General features: G+C 45.5%; 1 protein-coding gene across 1 annotated transcript in view; it reads right to left on the bottom strand.

Annotated features, from left to right (window-relative positions):
• Nucleotides 1–7,411: 7,411 nt before the first annotated feature.
• The window catches only part of LOC146008496 (serotransferrin-1-like), a 47,954-nt gene continuing 43,647 nt past the window's right edge, over nucleotides 7,412–11,718 (bottom strand). Inside the window, exon 17 of the mRNA XM_083147853.1 lies at nucleotides 7,412–9,123. Coding sequence (XP_083003979.1) covers nucleotides 9,065–9,123 — 59 coding nt within the window. The 3' untranslated portion in view covers nucleotides 7,412–9,064. The remainder of the gene's footprint in view (nucleotides 9,124–11,718) is intronic.

Genomic DNA, 11,718 nt, shown 5'->3' with positions numbered 1-11,718 from the left:
ATTAAATTCTGGGCTTTATTCCCCCCCCTTCCCTTATATATCATCTTATATAGGTGATATCACCCTATATACGAAAGGTGGATTTTTCCATTTCTCTGACATGCAGCAGGGACCACTGGAATCACATCGGGTATTAGAGCTGGGAATGCTGGGAGCTAGGCACTTCTTAATAATAATTAGGGGATACTGGCTCCTCCCCTCTAAGACCCACAATCCCCCAGTGAGAAAATTGTGCCAGGGAGTTAGGTCACAGTTTTTTCTGCTCCTGCACATTTTTCTAGCTTTTGCTATATACATAGATTTTTACATTTTTCGCTTGATAGCAGTGTGAATCCCTTCCCCACTTATTGAAAGGTGTGGGTCCGGGCATTCAGCGCCCCTGGAGTTCCAGGTCGTCAGTCAGGACCTCGCTAAAGGTACCTGCCTGCACGGGTTCCGTGCTCCTGCCGCCCCTCCATCAAAGGGGACGCCAGTCACGAAGGAGAAGCCTCCGGTGGTGAGTAAGGCGCTGAGCGCACTTTCCACACGCCGTCCCCTGCTTCTCCGTCTGCCGCGCTGTGCGCGGGTCTCTGCAGCGTTGTGAGGACGCCGCCATCTTGCAAACGGCGCGTACCTGTGTACTAGTCCCACGCGGCAGAACTAAGTGCCGGAGGCATTACACGCAGTGAGCGCTAGCAAGCGGGTGGCTCTGGGCGCTGTCAGGACTGCACAGGCTGGCTAGGTAGGAGGTAGAGGGGACACGCTGTTACACGGAGGCGGGCATGGCGCGGCCATTACGCAGATACACAGTAAGGCTGACTCTTTCCTGTTCACAGGTGACTGCAGCTTAGAGGGCTCTGAAAAAAAAAAAAAAAAAAAAAGGTTTTATTACTGACACAGTGTTTTGCGCTGTATTGGTCTTGGTGTAACAGGGCTCATTCTCCTCCAGTTCTCACAGAACCCTGAGGTTTCTGGCTTGTGAGAGGTGTATCTGTACTCAGTGTGTGTGTGTGTGCAAGATCCTGTATCGCACGCTGTTGTTGGACCGGGCGAGCAGGGATCATGACGGGCAAGTCCAAGGCCTCTCAGAAGGTTTTCGCTTGTACTGTCTGTACAGCAAAGTTTTCTCAATACACAGCTGAGGGCAATGCCACTGTTTGTCAGTCATGTTCAGGTGCTGAATCTGCATCACTGGCGGGGTCTCAGGCGCCCCAGTGGGCCTCAACCTTAGTGGGTACTATGTCAAAACTCACTTCTAAATTGGCGCTGACTCGCAGAGCCATCTTGGGCTACAGCCCTAGCAAGGTCTGTGGAGGGGTTAGCTAACTCCATGAACAGACCAGAGAGGCCTTCTGCATCCAGCAATAAGCGTCCTTATCAGGCTATTATTGTGGAGGATGATTTAGAGGAGGAACAGGATCCATTTCACGAAATGGAAGATGGTGAATGGGAAGAGGTTCAGGATGTCATTCCTGAAGGAGAGCCTACACCTTTAGGGATAGAGGCTCTTATTATGGCGGTAAAGGAGGTACTTCGTTTACCGGACGATCCCAGACCAGAGCCGCAGGAATTTGATCTGTTTGGTGGGGTTCAGAAAACATCAGTGGTCTTTCCCTGTCCAAATCAGGATCAGCTTGTGGCTGCATGGAAGAACCCGGACAAACGGTTTCAGATTCCCAAACGTTTTCCTTCTCTGTATCCCTTTGAGCCAACCGCCCTAAGCAGGTGGGAGACTCCACCTCCTGTGGACACCTCAGTTTCCCGTCTGTCCAAGAAGACAACTCTGCCAGTCCCGGGGGCTTCGGCCTTGAAAGATCCCTCAGATAGAAAGATGGAGGCTACCCTCAAGGCCATTTATGTAGCAGCAGGGACTCAACTCAGACCGGCTATAGTTTCGGCCTGGGTAAATAGGGCAAATGTAAAATGGGCGGAGCTAATCATTGAAGGATTGGAGACAGGTATGCCCATGGATGAGATTCGCTGCTTAGCTGAACACGTTAAGGAGTCTGCTATGTTCTTAGGAGAGGCGGCTAAGGATGTATCCTTGATCTCTTCTAGAATCTCAGCAAGCGCCATTTCTGCACGGAGAGCCCTCTGGCTTCGCTCTTGGCAGGCGGATGCGGAATCTAAGAGAGCTGTGGAGGGTCTTCCCTTTTCCGGGGACATCCTTTTCGGACCTGAATTAGATAAATGGATCTCACAGGCGACGGGAGGAAAGTCGGCATTTTTACCGTCGGCAGCTCCTCCTCCTCCTAGACGACAGTTCGCAGGTCCGTCTTTTCAGTCCTTTCGGACTCAGCGCCCCTTCCGGGGCAGAGGAAGAGGTTTCCAGTCGACCAGAGGTTCCAGAGCCAGAGCCCGACCTCAGGCTGCTCCAAGAGTCCAGGAACCTAAGCCCCAGCAGAAGCCGGTGGCATGACTGTTTACCAGCTTCCGTCAACAGTTTACCCGTAGGTGCCCGTCTGTTGGCCTTCGGAACCCAATGGTTCTCCCTTTCGGAGGATCCTTGGGTTCGCAGGGTGGTGTCAGAGGGGTACCGAATTCAGTTCGATTCCACTCCTCCGGTACGGTTCTTCACAACGGCTCTGCCAACATCTCAGGAAAAGAGAACGAGCCTGTTAGAGGCCATTCGGATCTTGCTGGAGGCTCAGGTCATCATGCCGGTCCCAGCAGCTCAGAGGAACACAGGGTTCTACTCAACCCTCTTTGTAGTCCCCAAGCCGGATGGGTCAGTCAGGCCCATTCTCAACCTGAAGCCTTTGAATCTGTTAGTCTCGTATCAACCATTCAAGATGGAATCAATCCACTCAGTGATTGCTTCGTTGGAGCCAGGGGAGTACATGATATCATTGGATATCAAGGATGCTTACCTACACATCCCGATTTGGATCTCTCACCAGGCCTTTCTTCGTTTTGCCATCGGTCGGGATCATTTTCAGTTCAGGGCTCTGCCTTTCGGATTATCGTCAGCGCCCAGAGTATTCACCAAGACTCTATCAGTAGCCGTCGCATACCTCAGATGTCAGGGGGTGACAATAATCCCCTATCTGGACGATCTCCTAATCAAGGCTCCAACGAGGGAGTTACTGGAGAGTCAGGCGAGGTTAACTACTCAGACGCTCACCAGCCTGGGGTGGATAATGAATTTCAAGAAATCCTCTTTAGTTCCATCCAAGAGGATCTTGTTCCTAGGTCTTTGGCTAGACACGGAGTCTCTGAGGGTCTTCCTGCCAGAAGACAAGATCCAGGCTATCTTGCTCCTAGTTCAGAGGATCTTACTTCCACAGAGGATCAGCCTCCATCTGTGTACCCAGCTGCTAGGGAAGATGGTGGCAGCCTTCCCAGCTCTGACGTGGGGACGTTTCCACTCAAGACCGTTTCAGTGGGATCTTCTCAGAAAGGGTGCGGGCTCGCACCTGAATCTGCACAAAAGGATCCACTTGTCGGCCGAGGCAAGACATTCTCTTCTGTGGTGGCGACACAGAAGGAACTTAATAGAGGGTCGTCGGTTTGCAGTCCAGGACTGGATTGTGTTGACAACGGACGCAAGTCTCCGCGGCTGGGGGGCCGTAGTGCTTCATCTCTGCCTCCAGGGCAGGTGGGACCTGCAGGAGAGTCGCTTGTCCATCAATGTGTTGGAGATCAGAGCCATATACAATGCTCTGTTGGAGGCTCAGGAGTTCCTTCAGGGTCAACACATAAAGATAAGGTCGGACAATGCCACGGCAGTCGCCTACGTGAACAGGCAGGGCGGCACGAGGAGCAGCATGGCCATGAAGGAGGTAAAGAAGGTTCTTCAGTGGGCAGAACGGTCAGGAGCAATTCTGCTGGCAGTGTTCCTTCCAGGTCGGGAAAATCTAGAGGCCGATTTCCTCAGCAGGGAGGACCTTCACCCAGGCGAGTGGTCTCTCAACCCCGAGGTATTTCGGGAGCTCACCGACAGGTGGGGAGTTCCCGAAGTGGATCTGATGGCGTCTCAGAAGAATCACCAGCTACCAGTATACGTGGCACGTACAAGAGACCCTCAGGCCATAGCGGCAGACGCTCTGTCGACTCCGTGGGAGTTCAGTTTTGTCTACCTGTTCCCGCCACTTCCACTTCTGGGCCAGGTGCTCAAGAGGCTCAAGAGGGAACCAGTGCAAGCTATTCTGATAGCGCCCTGGTGGCCTCGCAGAACGTGGTTTTCAGACATCCAGATGTTACTGGCAGACGAGCCAGTTCGGTTGCCCCTCAGACCGGATCTTCTTCTGCAGGGACCCTTCTTCCATCAGAATCTGCCACAGCTACATTTGACGGCGTGGCTGTTGAGACCGAGGTCTTGCGGGAGAGGGGAATTCCAAGAGCTGTAATCCCTACGATGTTAAGAGCTCGAAAGCCCGCCTCAGCAGCGCATTATCACAGAATATGGCGCTCATATGCGGGTTGGTGCGAGTCTAAGGGCTGGCCATTCCGAGTATTTAAATTGTTCCGCCTTCTGTTGTTCTTACAGAAGGGGTTGGATGGGGGTCTGAGACTGGGTTCTCTTAAGGTCCAGGTTTCAGCCTTGTCTGTTCTCTTTCAGAGGAGATTGGCCCTCATTCCTGAGATACAGACATTTTTTCAAGGGGTGCTTCGAGTACAGCCTCCCTTCGTACCTCCCACAGCTCCTTGGGATCTGGACTTGGTACTAGCCTTCTTGAGGTCTGAGACCTTTGAGCCACTGAACAGGGTGGAACTGAAGTTCTTGTGCTGGAAGACAGTACTCTTGCTAGCCCTTGCCTCAGCTCGCCGGGTTTCGGAGCTGAGTGCTCTGTCCTGTAAGCCTCCGTATTTAATTTTCCACGAGGACAGAGCAGAACTGCGTACCCAGGCCGGGTTCCTTCCGAAGGTGGTATCCTCATACCACATTAACCAGCCTATCGTGGTTCCGGCCTTCCAGGGAGATTCGCCAGAGCAATCCTCCTTGGACGTGGTCAGGGCGCTTCGGATTTACGTCAAGAGAACCAGGTCTATACGCAAATCGGATTCCTTATTTGTACTCTATGACGCCTTCCGCAGGGGGTGGCCTGCGTCAAAACAGACAATTGCACGATGGATCAAGTGGACGATCCGTAGTGCTTATCTTCATGCGGGACAGGTGCCTCCTGTCTCCTTAACGGCACACTCTACCAGATCGGTGAGTACGTCGTGGGCCGCTGATAGAGGGGCCTCTATCTCTCAGCTTTGCAGAGCGGCCACTTGGTCGTCTCAGAACACGTTTGTTAAGTTTTACCAGTTCGATACTTTTGCAGCTTCGGCTTCAACTTTTGGTCGTCTGGTTCTACAGAATCCCCAGCACTCTCCCTCCCGGGGCTTGGTCTTTGGAACCTCCCCGATGTGATTCCAGTGGTCCCTGCTGCATGTCAGAGAAAAGAGGATTTTGGTACTTACCGGTAAATCCATTTCTCTGAGATCAGCAGGGACCACTGGACACCCGCCCGGCTGTTGGATTCTGCCTGTTGTGGTTGCTGTTGCAGCCCGGTCCGATACCTGCGTGTTGTATGTATGGTTATGTTGTTTATGGTTTTTCTGTAACCCTTTCCTCTGGTGGGCCAATTTCCTCACTGGGGGATTGTGGGTCTTAGAGGGGAGGAGCCAGTATTCCCTAATTATTATTAAGAAGTGCCTAGCTCCCAGCATTCCCAGCTCTAATACCCAATGTGATTCCAGTGGTCCCTGCTGATCTCAGAGAAATGGATTTACCGGTAAGTACCAAAATCCTCTTTTCTGGAAATCGTGATATGTTCTAGTAAACATTGGGATGTAATTAATCTCATACAGTTTTTTTATTTATTTATTTATTTAATATCAGGTTGTATATTAAGACCTATATTAATATTCTTATCTGTATTTTAAATTACTATAAGTGGACACTTTGAGACAAAAGTTAGGATTCTCCTTTCTCTATTCCCCCTTCTTGCTCTCTTTTATTTTATTTTATTTTTCTGCTCCTTTCCTCTTTCTGTTAGTCCACTATTCTTTTGGACTTTTTCTGTGTTTTAAGGTTTCAATACTCCAAATGGAAGAAAATAGAAGAAACGATAAATTTGTATTAAGATTATCTCCGATGTTGAACATTTCAGTAATACAAATCATATTCATGATCATTGATTTATTTTTTTATGTACGGTTTTATTTTAAAATATTATGTACAACTCTTAAAAAAAATAGTGATTAAAAAAAAAAAAGACTAAAAATGTATTCAATAATTTTTACTCAAAATGCCACATCAGATACATCATCAGCTGCAGTTGTAATCTGGATCATTGTTGTTAATGAAACACATTAAATAGGTTAGAAGCCGTGTGATAGTATCAAAATAAAAATGCATTTTGAATGTAGAGGTCTAGCCATTTCAGCGTTCACATTAAAATTAAAATGATTCTGTGAGGTTAGGGAATAAAATAGTAGTACTTGGGTAGGAATTTTATGGCAGTAATGAAACCAAAATATTTCCCAATCGACTTCATAAGAGATATCAGGGTTGATTTACTAAAAATGTTGAAGCGCCGCTATTATCTACATTCTGCCTGTTTAATTCATTATTAATAGCATTCAGTTCAAAACCAGGTTTTTTTTTGATTTACTAAAGGTTAGCTTTGGTTGGTTTGCTGTTTAGCAAAATCACAGGTTTTTCTTTTGTTTGTTTTAAAGTCTTTATTAAGAGTTAATTTACATGCAAGTCGGATTTCAAATTTGACATCACACTCCAAATCGTGACAAATTACCAAATTACCATTAACACAAAGATCATCCAAAAAACAATGGGATCAGTAAAAATCACACACATACTAAAAGTCACACCAAAATAACAATGACATTGGATGTAAATGACATGGAGGTACCTAAATCAATGCAGTTTTTGAAGCATGATGACATTTGTGAACCATTTTATTATATAACTTTCAAAGCCACCAAAAGCGCACCACAAGTTTATTAAAAAAAAAAAAAAAACAATTAACCCCTTGAGTGGTGGGTTTTTCTAGGGCAGGTAAAATCCACCAGGGCAGGTTTGTCCTGCCCCAGAAATACCCACCACAGGGCAGCCCTCAACCCTTGTTGCCCCCCCCCCCCCCCACCGCCGCCAGCCAGTGCCGACTCTCCACCCCGGATCGCTGGCGTTCCCTTGCCGCTGGCCCCATCGTTATTCATAGCAGTGACCAGAGAGATAGCAGGCTCAGGATGTTTGGGCTCAGGCTTCCAAAATCTCAAGCAGCCCCAAAATTTTGCTAGCGGGGCCTGCCACCTACTCACTGTTGCGAATGGCATCACCATAGATTGTCAGACCAAATTGGGTCACAGTAATGAATGTTTTTCAACTTTGAATGCTTATAAAAAAAATGTATACTTCATACAGTGCAGTGATTCATATATTACATGAAAGGGAATTTAATGATAAATTCAACACAATAAACAGAGGTCAAATATTTGCATTACAAGAGTAGTTATGCAGTAAAAACTACCCTTAGGGTGAAAATCCCTGTGTACTTATGATGTCACTGTCATATCAGTCTTTCATTGGGTATCTTTTATTTTTCAAGACAGCAGCACAGTGACGTGGCATTGAGCCAACCAATGTCTGGAGCTCTTCCTTCTTTATTATGTGGTGCCATGACACAATTATAACCTTAATTAATTCTCTTTTATTGGATGGACGCCTTACCAGTTTTTCCAAACGGAACCATAAATGTTCTATGGGGTTCAGGTCTGGGCTGTTTCCTGGCCATCCCAGCACCTGTATGTCATTCTCTGTGAACCACTGTTTACATATCCGTGCATTGTGACAGGGAGCTGAATCCTGCTTGGACAAAATGGGGCATTATCTGGAAAAAAATCCCTGGTAGAAGGTAGAAGTTTTGGTTGTAGGATGGTGTCAATGTGCTTTCTGCTGTTCAGTGTGCCATCTATGACATGAAGGGCGGCCTACAGCATCTGCTGACATACGTGCGCAAATCAAAACACTTGCAGGATACTTTGTCGCTTGAATACAATCTGGATGTACCTCTTCCCCAATGCTATGTCTCACATATTTTCTCCCATCACTACCAAATATCGATATCTTAGTTTCGTCACTCCATATCATTTGTTTCCACTGACCTTCTGTCCATGCAATGTGTTCTTTTGACCACTATTCGTTTTTGCAGCTGCTTTTTATTCAGCAATGGCTTTTTTCGGGGAATCCTACCTTTTAGGTCAACCTCTGTTAGTCTTCTCCGTACCATTCTTGTACTGACACAAACATAATTTGCATTCAGTTCACTGCTAATGGCCGCAGATGACATCCATCTGTCCCTGATACAATTTTGTTTCATTCTACTATCATCAACAGCTGTTGTGCACTTTTTCCGTCCTTTTCCTTCTTTGTTTTGTATAGATTGTGTTTCCTGATAGCGTAAAAAAAACTTTTATACTCCCGATGTCACATTCCTACCAACTTCTCTCGCAATTGCTGCATACGAAAGATCATTTTCACGTAAAACAACAATCCTAGATCTCTTCCTGGGTGACCACTTTCCATGGACGTCATTGTTTTACTTATTTTTTACACTGCCAATAGCACTAAACAATACACACAAACATCCAACCGTAAATGCACTTCAGTAACCAACTTTATTCTACAAAATGAAACAGCCAAACTGACCTTTCCCACCTTTGAACATGACCTTGCACCTGCTCAAATACAACAGCTGATCATTGGTCCTCAGAACAATGATTCCAATTGGCTAGTAGTAGCTGTTACTACAATAGCATAACTTCTCTTGTTCTGCAAATATTTGACCTCTGTTTTTTGTTTGCATTAAATGTCCTTCAATTTGATATATGAAGCATTGCACTGCGTGAAGTGAAACCAGTTTTTATAAGCACTCAAAGTTGAAAAACATTAATTTCAAAAAGAATCCTCAATTTTGGCCACCAGTGTATATAACTGAATTCTAAAGTTGAGGCCATGACATCAGCACTGCCCATCATAATTCTACAAACAATAATAAGAGAGACAAAAGGCTGGATAAACCTCACAATGGATTTCAGACACCAGTTGACTTGTTTGCGTTGTTCAATTAATTGACTATGCAAATGAATTGCTCATGTCTGCACATACGTCAGAATTGCAGAAATCTAAGATACCTGAAAACAAAAAAATATATATCAACAGATAAAACTTTTGTGTTTATTTTTAAGAAAATAATACATTTAAAAATACTGCACAGTATGTAGACAATATAATAAGTTCAAATTTATTACTATGTGACATATAAAAGAAAATGATTTCTTTGCAATTCTTGCAGCCAGCACACTGAAAAATGTGCCAAAAAATTTTTTATATAGTTTTATTACATTTGGTGGGTTTTTTCTGCATTTATCTTCTTTTTTTTTATATAGGATGGTCTGGCAGACTAATAAAAGGAGCATTGGCCAATCAGCAGCTCCTATCCAATCATGTATGTAATATATGTTCTGTTCCCCCGGGAATCGGCAGTGCTGAAAACAGTGGTGTCTGGAAAACGGCATGCTTTATACACGCTTAAGCTTGCCTCTGGTCTCCCATTGGCTAGTTTCACCAAGGTCTGGGGCAAGTTGAGGAGTGTGTGAAGCCATATTTTAATTCCTGGGCACTTCATGGTATCTGCTGTATTCAGCGCTGCCGTTCCCTAGACATCCAGCAAAGTTATATTATACACATGTAGTATTATTATTATTGTGGTTCTCAGCGCAGTACTTATGGCACATGTTAGAACAATACAGAGCACAGGTAACAGCACAATTGTCAGGCAATACAGCGATAGGTAAGCAAAGGAGCTGACTGCATACTACTTGAGAAAACATAGAGAAAAAAGACTTGTGTTGGGGGCACTAGTTTAAAGAGATGGATGCGTTTGTTATATTACATTAAAAATTAACTTTTAATTTGGTCACTTAGAAAAAGGTCCCATAGTACCCCTTCAATAATAAGTATGAACGGGGTATGGGAGCTACCGAGGAAAAATGATTTTCCACAGTTAACAAAACAACACACAAACAAACTAACATATATTAAATGCACACAGGAAATATTAATATATATGTACCTTTTTAAATGATACTTTCACCCTTTAGGTTTAATTTTAAGGCAGTCAATAATAATTTCCTTCTAATAAGTTGCCTGACTTAGCTCCTGAGGTTAGTGCTATGAGACACTGTTCCTAGGGAATACCCTGTATAGTCACTTTTATTGCTATAAGAATTACAGATACCAAATTTGGTAGAAAATGAATTTAAACCGTGAGCTCCCGGCAGGGTCCTCTGCTTATTTTCCTATTCTTACCATCTTGTTACAGAGGATGGTGAGATGTGGAGATTTTAAAGGCAGAGAAGCCAGTTGCTCAGAAATGACAGGTTTATAATTTCCTTCTGCTGCTTGCTTACATTGGTTCAGCAGCACTGATGTTGAATAACATTTGCAGTGCCACTGTCCCGCTGTCAGCTAAGTGAGAGAGGAATGAAAAGTGAGAAATAGTTTCTCTGTGCAAACTATAAAGGGAGTGACTGCAACATGTTAACAGTTTTTTTGAAACAATTGATCTTCAATGGCTGTATAGCAGTAATGTTACACAGTATCAATTTGGATTGCACAGAGGAGAAAACAGTTTAATAGAGATTGACAGGGTAAGGTTCCCATGTAGATTCTGCTGTCATCTCATCTTTCATAAGCGGATGAGGGATGAGAGATCTTTTGGGACCCCATCAATCTGAAAAAGGGTAGATTAGATGTAGACTCTCTACCACTCCGCGTTTAACATGTAGAAAAAAGTCCTGGTGCCAATGTGTATTGCAGGACATATACTACCGGTCCCGCGAGTAAGAGGAGTCCACAGAAAAATAGTAGTGGGTAGCCTTCTAGTACCAGTGCAAATTACAGCGTTACAGATTGACAGTTAAGGGTCTAGTCATGAAATACGAGTGTAGATTATTTTTTATATACATACATAGTAACCATCGTTATACCGTAGGGCTGATATTGCTGTCTAACCAGAGCTATATTGTTCTGAATGATGTGTTTTAAAGTGCCACCAGCGATAAGCGTTTGGGGTGTGATTTCACCCTCTTTCTAGTGCAGATACATTTGCAAATGCCTAGGTACGTGGTACTAGTTATTAGTATATATTAGGTTTTACTCATCTGATGCTGGTTTTCAAATCGTTGCTGCCAGCGGCAGGACAGACCCGGCCGTTTGCGTGGCTCCACTGCTGTCTGCTGATTCAGCCGATACATACGCGTTTGGCTCCTTCTAAGTCCCCCTTTGTTGGTAGCGGCAGTGTCTCCTTGTCCCTCCGTCCAGGAGCGGGTAATCCCCGGTTAGAGCTATCTGGTACTGATTTCCAGATTGTTGCTGCCAGCGGCAGGGCAGATCTAGCCGTTAGCGTAGTGACAATTAGAGCTGTCTGGTGCTGATTCTCAGATCGTTGCTGCCAGCGGCAGGGCAAACCCGTCCGTTAGCGTAGTGACACCGCAGTCTGCTGGTACGGACGGTGCATAAGCCTCTGGCTCGTTTAGGTGTCCTCTTAACTGGTAGTGGCAGCGTCCAACTGTCTCTCCTTCCAGGAGCAAGTTGCCTAAGGGTGATGCTGTGTGCAAGTGTGCGGGAAGACGCGTTTCGCCCGTGCAGGGCGAAACGCGTCTTCCCGCACACTTGCACACAGCATCACCCTTAGGCAACTTGCTCCTGGAAGGAGAGACAGTTGG

This window comes from Crinia signifera, chromosome 1 (genome assembly GCF_055691185.1).
Source record: "Crinia signifera chromosome 1, ASM5569118v1, whole genome shotgun sequence".
NCBI classification, from domain to species: domain Eukaryota; kingdom Metazoa; phylum Chordata; class Amphibia; order Anura; family Myobatrachidae; genus Crinia; species Crinia signifera.
The sequence above is the reverse complement of the archived record's forward strand: the minus strand, read 5'-3'. Positions and strand labels throughout refer to the sequence as shown.